The sequence below is a fragment of the Dermacentor silvarum genome, chromosome 1, assembly GCF_013339745.2.
Source record: "Dermacentor silvarum isolate Dsil-2018 chromosome 1, BIME_Dsil_1.4, whole genome shotgun sequence".
Classification (NCBI taxonomy): domain Eukaryota; kingdom Metazoa; phylum Arthropoda; class Arachnida; order Ixodida; family Ixodidae; genus Dermacentor; species Dermacentor silvarum.
Window position 1 is genome coordinate 154,269,698 of NC_051154.1, and position 15,452 is coordinate 154,285,149.

The following is a 15,452-nucleotide window of genomic DNA, read 5'->3' on the forward strand; positions in this document are numbered from 1 at the left end:
GCTTCTATTCGGATTCATTAAATAGTGTCAGTTTTTCGGTCAACAATTTAGGCATCCTTGTTTCGCAATATATGCAAATTTGGACTCTGTCTACCTTCATCAAATGTCAGGTCATCCGTCTCATGCCTGAGCACGATCACCTCTAGGAATTCGAAGTCTTAAAAACCTGGGAACAATTTTGACTAGAGTTTTTTAGTGTCACGAAGATGAAAGAATTCCGGCAGAACCCATCTTAAGATGACTACCTAGGTTAATGCGATTAGCATTCACACAATTTAGTGACCACGTATATATAGCGACACACCGTATCGACTAACACACCTTTATTTAGAATCTGTAGTGGCTATATGCTACATACACTGTCTCCGTGATTGGCCCGCTTTGTTATGACCATTGCTTGCCAAGGTTATCTCATGACAGTAGGATGAGTACCGCACACTGACGGCACATGCAATGAAGACGATGGAATTACGAGGAAGGAATGAAGTTGATAGAACGAAGAAGGCATTATGAGCACGACGGCATGACGACGATGGGATGATTCTGAAGTGGTGACGATAAATAACCATGGTGCAATTACAATGTCATGATGACGGTGGCATAATCACTACTGATTGATGATAGCACAATTATAACGAAATGGAGTAGAAATTAATTTGATGGAACGACGCAGGCGGTATGATAATGCCGGCATGACAGCAATTGGATGACATTTCTGAAATGATGGCAGCAGTGCAATAACAACATGACGACAGTGGCATGGTGACAATGGAATGATGACAAGTTTATGGCAATGATGGCGTGGCGATGACAGCGTGACGACGACTGTATAACGAAAATGGCAGGACGACGACTGTATGATGAGAATCAGATGACGAAGCTTCAATGACAACGATGGAATGACCATGATCATATCACCACCACGGTACGACAACAGATGCATGACAATGACTGTATGTCGATGATGCAATGACAACAATGGCATGACAACCATGACATAATCACGACTGATTGATGACAGCATGATTACAATGGAATGACGTCTATGGAACTGCGAAGGCGGTATAACGATGAGGGTATGACAACAATTTAATGACATTTCTGAAATGATGACGAAGGTACGACAGCGTTACGAGAACGACATGACTAGAATGGGATGATCATAACAGTATGACGACGATGGAACTACCATGACCCCGTGGACATATGTAGTGGCTCAAGTTAGTAGACAACAATTAGGTCACATGGTGTAAGATAGATTAGATTAGATTATATAGATAGATTGATAGATAAAAATGCCTGAAGTAGGCAAAGAATGGCGATCGCATTAAAAACCGGGCCATATGGTAGTGGGCGCGATTGATTACTGGTATCGTTTTCTCTGTGACCGAGGGGTGCCGCTAATGTACACTAATCTGTGCAGCTTACAGCTGCGGTGGCCCTTCCTGCCTCGACTTTCCCAATAAACCGACAGACACCACTGACCTAAAATTTGCACAGGGCTGCAGTTTTTATAGTCTTCAGTTTTGTGGAGTTGTAAATAGCATGTCCAGGTCTAATCCGGGCCCGACTGAGGCCCGAGACCCAAAGCTTCTAGGCCCGTCGAGTCAACAATTGGTTACCTGGCCTGAGCCCGGCCTGTTAGCCAGGCTGGGCCCTGGCCCGTGTAGTGCTCTAATACAGGGTGTTTCTACGAAGACCTTAAGTAATATTTAAAAATAGCCATTTTGAAATAAAAGGGTGGATCCTTTGGAGACATGCCGTCAGTGGTGGCGACCACAGGGCTGCGGGATACGTGAGTGAACCGCAGTAAAGAAAGAAAATACAAAAGGGGGAATCCATGTTTGAAATAACTGGAGTCTTAATGAATGGTTGGCTCTTTGACCTGTGTGGGGGATGAGGGTTGAAGCTGGCCTGTTGTTCTCTACTTCTGTGCATAGCTGTGTCATACCCAACTCTTCTCTGAACCATGGCTGAACATCACAAAAGCCTGCCTGCCCTATTACAAGGGATGCCTTGACAATGCATTTATGTCTACATCTAAAGGTGCTGCAGTTTGGAGGCAGCTGCTCATCTGCTAATCTGCTCATAAGCTTATCCTGAACCAAGAAAGCGACAAAAATGTAGCTTCATAGACCACTTTTTATCGATGTGGAGAAAGACATTTGAAGTGAAAATAGGCTATTTCGGAAATACTTTGCCACAAAAAGTACTTCAATGCATTCAGCAGAAGCGGAGTTATTGGCAATCAAACACAGGCCTCCCTTCCTTTGTTAATGCCTTGCACTGCGAAGGCTATGGTGAGGTGGGGCGTGGCCACAACGCTCCTCCTTCGAAATGTCACCGTGGTACGCAGTTCAAACTTCATTTTCGATATTAACATAGACGCCACGACTTCCGATTTTGTTGCCTATGATGCACTAAACGTAAGCCAAAAGCAGTTGTCCTCAGCAAGCCGCAGTGCGTTTAGCCAGTGGACTCGGGGCAGCACCCCACGGCAGCCGCGGTGACCAATAGCAGCGGCATATTGGAATGTGCTTCATTACGAAATAAAGCACACAGAAAAGAACGAAGATCATGGCTTCTGTTGAAACAAGATCGTTTGAGAGAAAGGTGACTTAACGATCCGCTTGGGAGCTCCACGCACTGCGTACAAGAGCAAAACTTGGCTGAGATGTTCACAGCAGCGTATGCTACCCACGGACTATGTTATTTCACCAAGCTCGAGGGGTGGTTCAGGGCCCCTTTAAAGACCCTTTAGAGAATTTCTTTCAACCTTACAAGAATGATTTAGATCTAGAGAATGTTGCTTAAGCAATGGTTTCTCACAAAAAATTTATCACAGAATGCTCATCAAATCAATTGTAAGTGATTAAAATCTCAAGCTGCAGCCACTCCTCAGAGTCTGTTCTGCATGGCCATGACTTCAGGTCACCTACTAGGCACTACATCATCTTGTGATGGAAATTTGTGTACTTCTGGTTTGATTAGATAAGTGTATCAAGCATCTTTAATCTCAAGCTCATCTCTCCAACAAGTTATTTGAGTTCTAGCGATGGTGGCTACAATGAAAAACTCGTATGCAGTGCAGAAGTCTTCCAGCCTGTGTTCATTCTTTGCACACATCTGCTCCACATACAGGCAAGTCCCCTTTTTCCAAGCTTAACATACATACATACAAACATAGATTCCCCATGCTTCAGCACATAACCCTTGATCTCCCCCAGAAATATATCTGCACTCTGAAGAATAGCATGCTTCTTTTTCCTTTCTTTTCTTGTTTTTTAAAGGCAACATATTACACAAGATATTACAATAGTATAAAGAATAAAATTTCTGCACTGTCGTGTTAAAAGTTATGTAGATGACATTGCATGAGAAGCCAATTACACTTCTAGCCTGTGTGCCATCAGTCACCCATCTAGGTAAGATGGGCAGAAGTGGGCAAGAACATGTGGCACTGTTATCAGCAGGGAGGTAAGGTCATATGAGAAACGTAAGGGATGGTAAGCTGCTATGTGCACAAGAATCTTACCCATCACATCAGTTACATTAATACAAAAATGTCAAAATAATTTCAGGGTCCCCTTAAGTCTTAGTGAGCAGGTTTGCGGTGCCAACTAAGTAACAAAATCAACAAAGCAAGGATCAAAGCCACATGTTACCAGAAGAAACTGGTCTTAAAAAAAAAGATAGAGAGAAAAGAAGCAACCAGTAAATTCAGAGAAAGTTAAAAATCCAAGCCATCAATATTTTATCAATACTTACAACAGCCTGCACTGCTGGTTTCCTTCCTGATGCAACCAGCTGTCCCTCTAAGATTTATTGCATGTCACACTTTACCCTGTTTCTCTCATGACATTCGCATTCATTTTCCTTCTATCTTGGCAAGTGCATCAGTGTAAGGCAACCTAGGCGACACCCTATGTGCCAGGGATCAGTTACAAGGCATTAAAGAGCTAGAACTTGCTGTCAGTTCTCTTTAACACCTCTACTGCTACAGCACTTCTTGTTGTCTCAATTCCAGTGCGTGGTGACCCACAGGTTGCACTTACATAGGGCAAACAGGACATTGTCTTAATGAGCGTTTGCGTGAGCATACGTACTGTGTCAAGATTAAGACTCATAGTAATCTTGCTGTTCATTGTGCAAAGTGTGGCTGTTCCCCCCTCATAAATGACACACGTGTGTTGAGAAGGTACAGCGATCAGATGGTCGGGGGAATCTTTTGAGGCCTTTTCAATGTGTCAGTTAGGAGCCACTTGTGTAAGTGCCTTTTCTAAAGCTCTTTGTGATAAGGAACTTAAGTTCCTTAGAAGTTCATCAGTTTGGCCTGTGTCCACTATGTGTATTGTTACATGTGTATAGTTTTATGTTTTTGATGCATGCGCAGCAAGAGTTGACAGACGACGACTTGCCTTCCCTTTCTTCTTTTTTCTCTCTTTCTGCACGTTGCGAATAGTATATATTTGCGCAGGCTTCAATAAAGATGTTGGCAGTCAGTGCTCGTCCCGTGTTCTCCCTTGTCCGTGTTTTTTGATGCTGTTTTAAAATGAATGATTTGTACCAACTAGCTCGCACCCAAACCCTTCTGAGTCACCGCTGAGTAACTGGTAATAATCCATTGGTGCGTCGTGGCCAACCGGTGAGTAACCAGGTAGCTGTACTGCTTTGAAACTTCCTCAAGGTGCAGAGAGATGGTGCCAGACGCGTCAGATCAGAAGCAACAAGGAATTTTTTCTATCCATTGATTTCTAGGAAAGACGTCACTTGCACGCTGCAAAAACGCCCTGCACGGCCACACAGGGGGAATAAGTGCCGTGACCCACCCATGTCCCAGGCTGCAGTGATCGTGTTAAGATAAACTGTGTTCAGTTCAATTCTCTGGTAAGGTGATAAGTATGGCGAGCTTTGTTTAGTTTCTTACAAGTTCAGCCAGCCGCTCTCAAGCTGCACTTCTGATAAACTGATTTCCAAGGCCCCCTTGCGTTTGTCTTAGTCTACTGTGCTTAAAACCTAAGCACTAAAAAAAAAAAAAAATTAAAGGATAAAAAAAAAAGCTTTTATGCACATATGCCAGCAGAAACAGTATGTGAAGTGCCCAATATAGGATGTGCCATTAATTTGCATGAGGCAGCATCAACATTTGCACGGCCACTAATTATAATTTAAACATTTGGTGAAACTAATTACTGCTAACCTTTTCAGTCACTTGTTTGCTGTGAGCTATTGTCCAAGAAAACCACATCTTGTGATTGGGTGTTGCCTCACAAGTTGCCTGCATCTGGAACTCAACTTACTGCATTGACTTCCTTGCTACTTAGCAGAAAAAATTTTAAATTTTTTTTTATTTAAGAACACAGACTCACAGACACAGTAAGAGTGAGACTACATATAGCAAAAGCACCAACACAATTTTCTATGCTGCAATGCTGAGAGAAAAAAAATGTAAATACCTGTAGGGCCATGACCCATGCCATCATTGACTCATGGTTTCCAGCCACAAAGACATACTCCTTGGCTCCAGAGCTTAGCAAGAGAGAGATAATGAAAAAACAAAAAGCTATCATTAAGCTGCAAGACCAAAAATGATAAGCAAGACCCCGGCACAGGTGCACCCATCCAATCCTTAGTAAGATATGGATGATTTATTAAGGCTGCCACGAGGTGGTGCTTGTGAAAAAAGCCATGCACTAGCTGCTCAATAATAGAGCTTTATCATAAATGTAAAGCTAGACTTTCTGTATGGCAGTTTGCCCGACTAATGGCAGTGTAGTCATTTTTGCAAAGAGTGTGTACAAACACAGTTTGCTTGTACTTTTTTTTTTTTTTACATTCGCCAAGAAGACTCTTTGCAATTTTGAGGCACCATCCAGGTTGCAGAAGGCAAAAGCAGTAAAACTCTTCTCCCTTTCATTGATATGCTCATCGCATTGGTGCTACAGAGGAATGTTGTGGAGCGCCTTGCTGACTTAGGCATAGTGTAGCTGACTCTGTAAATATAGCGCCAGCTGCCCCTATGCTCCGAAGAGCATGCAACATCTTATTCTTACGACAGTACATGATAGCCCTAGGTAAGATGGCCTATGGTGGTATTGTGCATGCTTGTTCTAGTCAACCATACGTGTTCTTTCAACAACGACTGTTTCTGATTACCATATACAGTATAGACCACTTATAACGTAACCGCTTATAGTGCAGGACCGGATATAATACGGTCTTTTCAGACTCCCGTTAATTTTCCCATAGCACTCTATGTATACGCATATCGCTTATAGTGCAGTTGCGGGACACGAAATACCGCTTATAGTGCGGCTGCCTGGAAATTCAGCAGTGAACCTAGACGGCAAACGCACCCCTCAAGCCACAAATACCATATTTACTCGAATCCAACGTGCACTTTTTTTCCGATAAAACAGGTCCAAAAATTGCGTACGCATTAGAATCGGGTACGACCCTAAATCTGCGTTACCATATAGCCGTCGACATTTCAAAATGGCCGCCTCGCACGTGCATCGAGCTTAGGTACCGTAGCTTCTTCCATGTGCTGCAGTACACGTGCTTGGGCAATAGTCTACCGTCTGTCTTCACCTTCTCTGCATCCACTCTATCAGCATGAAGTACCGAGTTCATCATGATGCCGCATTTAAAAGGAAAGTGATCAAGTGTGCGGAGACGGACGGAAATCGGGCCGCATCACGGGCGTTCGAAGAATCCGAAACTTGCGTTCGGGACTGGCGCAAACAGAAGGAGAGGATTTTCGCCAGCAAAGCAATGCGGAACGGTTTCAGTGGACCGAAGCAGGACGTAATCTGCGACGATCCACTTCGGCGATTCGATCGCCTTGGCCCTATCTTGACAGCAATCTGCGACGGGGAAAGTCCGTCACGCGCCGTGTTTTTGCCGCTTATAGGTCGCGTTGAAGCGAGAGGCATGATAGCACGAAGTTCAATTCGCTCGCCGCGCTTAGTCACTCAAGCGTTTTGACAGTTCGTTTCCGCGTTCAAAGAGCGAGAGGTGTTCATGTTTGCTTGTGCGCACGTGACACCGTGCTTGTTAATTTATTTAGTGAGCGAATACAGAACCTAGAGCACGGTGACAGTGATGACAGAAATGCGCCTGGAGTGTCTATTATCGTAATAAAGTAGTTGTTTTGGTTATAGTGCGGTACTGTTATAGTGCGAATATTCAAGACTCCGGTGACTTACGTTATAAGCGGTCTACACTGTATAAGGGATTCAAAACACGATAATTTTTGCATGCTAAGATTCATACAGAGGCATCATTATAATTTGTGTTGCTAATATGTTTTTTAGTTAGTCAAAATTCATATTAACTTGTAGTTACTAACTTTGGTGCACATGTCCCAACTGTGGAACTGAAGCGTGTCAGTGCTCGAGGCATACTGTCTCAAACTAGTACTAATTTTGAGACAGTATGCATCCCCAGACTTGTGGCAAAATGTATTGGCATTGTGATTATTTTCCTGAAGAGCATTCCTTACACAGTGCAAGACGAAGCTATGAGGAACACTAATGTATTTCATGCCAGATTTTGGGGATGCATATCTAAAAGCTGGTGGTAGCCTCAAGGCTTGTACGAAGTGGACATGCCTTCAACACTAACCAGCTTCAAATCAGAGTTAAAATATGTGTACTAAAGAAATCAATTCAGAATACCCACTTTACGCCGTGTTTGTATTTTTTTACAATGTATACCATATTGAATGGCTCCCAACTAGCTGTTGGCTAGGGATCCACATGTTTGCACACAGTTCTATATGATCCGTTCTATTGAATAAAAGAGGATGGTGATGATGATAACTTTAGTGGTAATTATTGCACCCAATTTATGATATCTGCAACTGCTAGAAATCCCAGGCAGTAATAATTTTCATCTTGCCTCAAAACATGACCTTTAATAATCAGAGAAAATTGTCGCTGATACACACTGCACATTTTTTATTATCTCAACTGTAACTAAAATTGGCACCTTGAAGTTTTCTGCAAGTAAAATATTATGTTATGAACTCTTATAGGGACACTAAAAAGGAATATTAAGCTGATTTGGTGACTCATACCTTTCGAAGCTCCAGCAAGATCAGTTTGCCAAAGCAGAATCATAGTAGGCCATAAAATACGCAAAAACGAAAGATAGGCTTTAAGTTCCCTTGCTAGCTCTTTGTCGCATGAGATTTGGACAGTGTCTGCTTGGGAATAGTTAATAGTTTATCGGTAAACAAGGATTGTATTGTATCCTAAAAGAATCAAGAGCTCAACCGAGTGAGTTCTGAGGGCTCTTTCTGAATAAAAACAATGCAGACGTACAAATATACTTTGACATCGTGACATTATACTAACACACCGGAGTTGCAGTTGGGGTGTGAAATTCAAAAAGAGAAACTGTTCTCCTTTTTCTCCGCTAATAATCTAACTATTTCCATCTAATAAATACAACCCAAGTGTGGAGAAGATGCTTCACCAGATTAAACTAACTTACAGCCGTATTCTGGATTGTCACTTCACTCAACACTCCACCTTGACTCAAGAAACTGTGCGGCAGCACCGCCCCTTGACCAGAAGCGGTCACTGCACTTCACTGACACTTCCCGGCATTTCTTGAGAAGTGCAGCATCTTCTTCAGTTAAGAGGTGATGCTGTGCTCAACTCCGTGGAATGGAGAAAGAGGTTTGAGTCAAGGATTGTTTGAGGATATAGGAGTTAGTGTTGCTCTTTAGTCACCCTTTAAACTTTTTAAACTTGCTTAACATAACAGTGTTGAGTACAATGTAGTGTAGTAGATCATAAACACTACATGAAATACAATTATAAATTAAAGAATATTTACCCAGACTTTTTATTGTGCTGTAATGCTACAACCTTGGTCTTGCAAAATTATCATGATTTGTCATTTTCAGCCATTAAAGTAGAAAGTGATTAAGTCTCTGAAATAAGAGGTTCCCAATATTTCCCACAAGTGATATTACTTTTGTAAATGTGACTGAGTTGAAGGAAGTCAGAAAGTTCTACTCTACACAAAATCAACATTAAAACCAGAGTGAGTCAGAGATAAAGCCTCCTTTACAATGCAGAGACTGCTATATTTGTGTGTACCATGTCCTGGAACCAAAAAAATAACACCAATAAATGTAAATGGAACAGCAACTGTCTATGTCATAGCTATTACGTTCGTTTATATTGCACTACTCATTGCACATGAACACAAATGATCATTAACTACAAAAGTTGACTCGCACTGGAATTTGGTTCATACTTAACTTTAACCACATTGAAGCCAACCTAATTTTATTTAGGTAAGTTAGGAGATTATTGGCACAAGAACATTGTGTCATACTTTCTTGGTTTTAATACATAGCTATACCAACACAGTAATTATGGCATGAGACCTCAATTCCTCGAGCATGCACTCGCAATGGTGGTTCAGTAGCTATGGTGTTCTGCTGCTAAACACAAAGTAACGAGTTTGGTACCCAGCTGCTACGGCCACATTCCGATTGGGAGTTCAATGCGAAAATGCTCATGTACTGTGCTTTAATTGCACATTAAAGAACCCAAGAGTGATTAAAATTAACTCAGAGCCTTCCCCTATAGAATCTCCCATAGCCTGTGCGTTGATGTTGAACGTTAAACCCCATCAATCAATTCCTCACGCATGCAACAAACCACTAATTATGTAATCTTTTAATTGTGACCAAGTTCAAAACACATACTAATGCTGCATGGCTTCAGGCTTGAAGCAGGACTCCTTGTTACATATTAAAAATGGGGGGTATCGGTCACATGGTACATTGCAAAGTGCTGACGTGCATGTCAAACAGCCAGTACAGTGCTTGCAAGCAGCACCATGACCATGTTGGTTACCGGATAGACAATTTTTTTCTTCCTAACTCTATGCTTCTCTCCATTTAACAATGGATAAGCCAGGGCACATATTCTCGGACGATCACTTTCGCCGATACTATAGCTTTCGCGTGACGTAGTGCTCAACTAGCCAATCAGCTCATCTGGTTTTGCTCAACCAGCCAAAAGCGTGCACTGAAAGGGATATCGCCGAAAGCGACTGTCCAAGAATACTTCCCATGATCCTTTGTAGCCACTTCTCTGGGAACACGGAGTGCTTCTCTCCCCCACTATCCCATCAAGTGGATAATAAACGCAGCTTTCAGTGACACGGTCATGGTGTAGCCTGTAACCATTGCACTGAGCTAAATGACGTGCATCAGTGGTTTATGATACCACGCAACCTCCCAATTTTCCTGACGAAACAAGGAGACCTAAACCTGCACCACACTTGATAATTAAAAAATTTAATTAGCCATTTGTTGTGCTTTAGAAGAATTGAGGCTTCGTACCATAATCAAGTGGTCAACAACTATCCATTAAAGAAGAAAAGAAAGAAAAAACGAGACAAACATTTTCTGTCACTACTACTTTAAGCTGCAAGTTCTTCATAAAGCTCAGTGCCACCTGCACATCCAGCTGTACTTAAGAATCTAAAGAAAAGCTGCAGCAAAATGCTGGCTGGTACATGCCTTTTGTTCACAAATGCATTTGAATAGACTCAGCCTTTTTGGTTAGACTATAAGGCCCACTATCCAGTGGGCTCTGTAGAGCTTAAGCCAACTCTTCCTTTCAAATGTGTTTTCAACATGAGGCATTCCCTGTAGCTTCCAGACATGCCACACTGGTTAGCAACAACTTAGAACACTACCTTTCAATAAACTGAAGGTAAAAAGTCAAGCCCTGCTAACTCAATCTTGTCACGATTCAGCGTCTTTCAAGTTCCCCACACTGAGCCTCAAGAACTCCCCTTTCCTGTTGTTATGCAACCTTGGAAATGAAGTACAAAGGAAAGTCACTCACTGAATGACAAAGCAGTTTTCCTCATCCACTAGGAAAGAAATGGCAGCATTACGGAGGTCGATGCTGAATAATGGAGGCTTTCTTGCTGCAGCATCCAAGTCATTCTTGTAGGAATGCAAACAGCAGCTGTGTTGGTCAAAGACATACCAACGCTTCCGTCTGCCCTTCAGACGAGCCAGGGCTTGAGTTTGACCAAAAAAGAAAAAGGGAAATAAAGATTGATCTTCTTGCACAGATATATAAGGGTGACAGCATGCATGGTTCAAAGTTAAAGACAATAAACCATACAGTCTTTGTATACACTACACATATACAGGTACAGACTGCCACTCTGTGCACGTTTGTGCCAGTTTAGTTACTTTGGCTTGCAGTGTGATTCGCCTAAATTGGAAGTCCAGGGGCTGAAGAAGTCCTTAGTGTATAAAGACAGGGTGCAGGGGCAGCATTTGCTTGTTTGCCGCTGCACTAATGAGCCACAACAACTAGAGACACTGCCAGGTGTCTTTTTTTTTTTATGTAAGCACTGAATGAGCAACAATTCAACTTCAGATTTTATGAATGCTGTGCCAGTTCTAAAAGAAAGATTTTATGTCTTCTCAACTGTAAGATGCCATCATGCATACTACCTTCCTGATTATATAGTGAAACAGGATCTAACATACGAATAACTACTGCTCTATGAGAGAATACAAATAAAATGCACTGGAAACCCATTGCAACTGTTTTACAGTGTGAATGATTGTCTCCACAAACATAATAACATTCAAAACAATACAATCAGTATCAGATCATTTACACAACTGAAGAACAAATTTCGTATTGTTTAACAAGCCTAAAGTAAGAATTTTATCACTATATTTCTTTTCTTCAGAAATGTTTGATAATTATTAAGGACGTTTTAAGGTGATGTAGCTATCAAAACTATAACAAAAACATGGACAGTGAAAAAAACAGTTGTCTTCACTGCTGTCAAGAACTATTTACTGTTCAACTAAGCTCTGCAGTCAAGAGTTAGAAGCAGTAAGCAGCGTGGTATGAAACAGCTTCAACAGCATGCATCTCTTGAAATAGTTTCAGTGATCAACATCCACTGAAGTGTTGTGCCAAGGATGGGCCACCCAAGGAACATATGTAGCAGTGGATCTTTGCAGAGAGATGAATACATACTATAGGTATAAAAAAAAAATTATGGGGTTTTACATGCCAAAACCATGATTTGATTATGAGGCACGCCATAGTGGGCGACTCCGGAAATTTGGACCACCTGGGGTTCTTTAACGTGCACCTAAATCTAAGTACATGAGTGTTTTCGCATTTCGCCGCCATCGAAATGCGGCCGCCGTTGCCGGGATTCTATCCCGCGACCTCGTGCTCAGCAGCCCAACACCATAGCCACTGAGCAACCACGGCGGGTTACATACTATAGGTATAAGATCTCTGGCTTAAATCTAAGTTTAGTGACCAGTCTACATTAGCTTTTTAGAGCTTAGTTGCATACTGTGCAATCAACATATTTCAATTTTTGTGAGGACCTATTTTGATAAATTTTAAAAATCTTGAACAGTGTGTCCTATCGTGAACAATTCCCAATTTATATCACATTTCACTGCAGTGGCATATCATGTGCTAGCAGCTCAGAAAATATAGTACTTTTGAATTCTCTCGAAAGTTTGCAATAGGCTAGAAATTCAAAATGTTAAGTCTACAAAATAAAAGGTTCTTGGCCGTACACACTACCACAATGCTTCACAAGCCCTAGAAAAAAAAATGGTGGCAAGATTATTCTTGCAGAATAATGTATCTGGAAGAAGTGCATTAGTATGGTCCCTACAAATGCTACACTGACATAACCACTAGCGGATTTTGAGGGGGAGGGCCTTCGGGGCCCAGCCCCCCCACCGAGACATGCAAGCACATCAGCAATGACAGTACTGAGCATTTAGTGCACACCCCCCTCTCCACAGGGGGAGAGGGGGGGGTGCATACAGAGAACCACCTCCTGGTTCTCTGTATGCTTTGAGGAGGGTCGCTCCCTTGCGGCTACCCTGGATCTTCCCCTCGACGCAACACTGGAGAACGCAAAATACTGAAGTGCACAGAGCAGGAAACACATACGCACAAAATAAACAATACACTAGAAAGTGTTTTGCACTATGTTCATTGTATTTTTGGTTTGCAGGTACTGCACCCAACCTGTCCTTAACCTGCACTAGAAAGTGGTGCCAAGACACCTCAAAATCCCAGCCTTGCCGTAAGCACCAGAAGGCCTGTCACTGCTATTTAAACACCAACCTAGAAAAAGGTCAGTGGTTACTGGAGATTAAAGCATCATCATAAACACTTTCTGCAGAGTCTGTGCCCTGACCATTGCACATTGCAAGTTAAAATAAGCTATGCCATTACTTGAGCACTGTAATTAAAATCATACTCTGTGTTAGTGCACAAAGTGTTCCACTAACAGTTTCGCTACTGGCCATAGAACTATATCAACTAGAACTATCAACTATATGCATTTCTCATTCCATCCTAAACTGTGACAGTTCAGTGTAGCCATTGTGGTTACACTGCTAACTGTAGTCAAAGTGGAAACAATAGCGTACAGTTTTGAAACAGCACACCTCTCAAATAAAACAACCACAAGTGATAAAGAAACATGCATAAATTTTATTTAGCCACAGGCAACTATGGAAACTTTTCCCAGTAAAATAAATAAATAAATAAAAATAAAGAACTGCATTGGACATCTACGTGTGTCAACAAACAGTACTTGAGCAGTGTTCTACTCAGAGACATCTGCTATGCCACCAGGCGTAATAGCAAATGTTGCCTCATTCTCTGGTTGATCTGGGCTGTCATAGATTTTTGCAATACGTGATTCACCACGACCTTTGCGCAGTGCTATGCGGGTTGTTGAAGCATGTGCCAAGATATGTCCTCCAATTGGTTTCTTGGGATCTGCCTGAAAACTCATGGCTGCTCCTGGATCAGCAGTCATCTGATTGGTGATGAATATGGCCACATTATATTCTTCTGAGATCTTCTGAAGCTTGGACAGCATTTGCGCCAGTTTTTGTTGCCTGTCGGCCAGTTCGCCACGACCGCTGAAATCAACTCGAAAAAGAGCCATGATCGAGTCGATTACGAGCAACTTGTAAACGCCTGCCTCTTCATGAAACTTTGCTGCTACTTGGTCCAGCATTTCCATCTGGTGTTCACTTGTGAAGGCGCGTGCGTAAAGAACGTTCTCTAGCATGGCTGAATGGTCAAGGTCGAACCGATCGGCGATGCTGCGCAGGCGGTCAGGACGGAAAGTATTCTCGGTGTCGATAAAGATTGCCTTCCCTCCGGTGTAGCCATTCTCGCCTGGCAGCTGGCAGGTGACGCAGAGTGTGTGAGACAGCTGAGTTTTCCCAGTGCGGAACTCGCCAAACACTTCTGTAATCGCCATGCTTTCGACTCCGCCGCCCATCAACTTGTCGAGCTCTTTACTTCCTGTAGAGATTCTGAACACGTAGCGCCGTTTCTCACTGACTTCAAGCGCTGTCAGGAAACTTGCTCCATCTGCTACTTTGGCCACTATCTCTTTGATTTTGTCCACTTTTGCTTCGGAGATACCTTTGATTCCGCACAGCTTCTTCCGAGTGGTCATCTGCACGCCCTTAATTGTGCAGATGCCGGCTGTCTTGAGCTTCTTGATATCGGCGACATTGATGCCATGGTTTTGCAAAATGTCGATGTCTTGGAAGAATTCATCATCGTCAGTCACTTGGCCTAAAGCTTCCTCAACAACTTGATCACACATTGTAGAACTTCGGCTCAAATGAACAACGTTAATAGGACAAATAACGACCACAACTGTGAGGCTCGAAGTTCCGTGCGAAGACTGCGCGAACGACCAACGAGTTACAGTACACATACAGACGAAAACAAAAATATCAGGCTTGTTGCCTGAAACTTCGAGATGCAGTCTCCTTCGCTGAATTTTTATGTGCTTACATAAAACATATAAAATAATCAAGTGAATTTAATACATAAGCAAACTGTAATTACCTTTTTGCAGACGACAGAACTGTCACCATTTCGAGCACGCAAATATGGCGGGCATCCATGTTGCCCGACTAGTAAAATCGGAGCGCCAGAAGCGAACAAATGACACGTAAGAGGAGGCGTGGTGGGTGGTGGTGGGGTTACAGTTAAACAGATATAAAAAAAGAAGCGGTCGAGCTCACTTTTATTTTAATCGCGAACTACAACGCGCCACTGATGTTTCCAGCCGTCATAGACAGCCGAAATGCATTAGAAGAGCTTCGATGCGCTTCAGCCAGCCATGGCAAGTGGGGAGTTCGGGGATCTCGTTGGCGTTTCATGAAAAATATCACAGTTCCACCATGGTTCCACCCTAAGTTAGAAGCAGCGCCACGCAATGTCAAGGTAAATGCTGAGCACGCTGCGTGGCAGTACCTGGCCGTACTCGTACTGCGCGTACTACGACCCTTTCATTCTTCGCAGTGGCGTCAGGCCCCAGAAACTCCGCTGGATGAGGCTGAACCCTTTAAACCGGGCTACAGT

The 15,452-nt window shown here is 42.7% G+C and overlaps 2 protein-coding genes across 5 annotated transcripts in view; both read right to left on the reverse strand.

Annotated features, from left to right (window-relative positions):
* Positions 1–15,452, reverse strand: part of LOC119436262 (uncharacterized) — a 694,308-nt gene that overhangs the window by 541,275 nt on the left and 137,581 nt on the right. For 3 of the 4 annotated variants that reach the window (XM_049656511.1, XM_037703060.2, XM_037703059.2), the window contains exons 3-4: positions 10,884–11,064; positions 5,457–5,529 (exon numbers count right to left, since the gene is read on the reverse strand). In XM_049656511.1, the coding sequence (XP_049512468.1) occupies positions 5,457–5,529; positions 10,884–11,064 (254 nt within the window). The remainder of the gene's footprint in view (positions 1–5,456; positions 5,530–10,883; positions 11,065–15,452) is intronic. The other variant, XM_049656518.1, reaches the window with a different exon arrangement.
* On the reverse strand, positions 13,193–14,974 carry LOC119436265 (meiotic recombination protein DMC1/LIM15 homolog). The gene has a single exon (XM_037703065.2). The coding sequence runs from the start codon at positions 14,797–14,799 to the stop codon at positions 13,663–13,665; it is 1,137 nt and encodes a 378-aa protein (XP_037558993.1). The 5' UTR covers positions 14,800–14,974; the 3' UTR covers positions 13,193–13,662.

Coding starts and splice junctions, on each gene's coding strand:
- LOC119436265 (XM_037703065.2), bottom strand. CDS start 14,799: ATGTGTACTGTAACTCGTTGGTCGTTCGCGCAGTCTTCGCACGGAACT.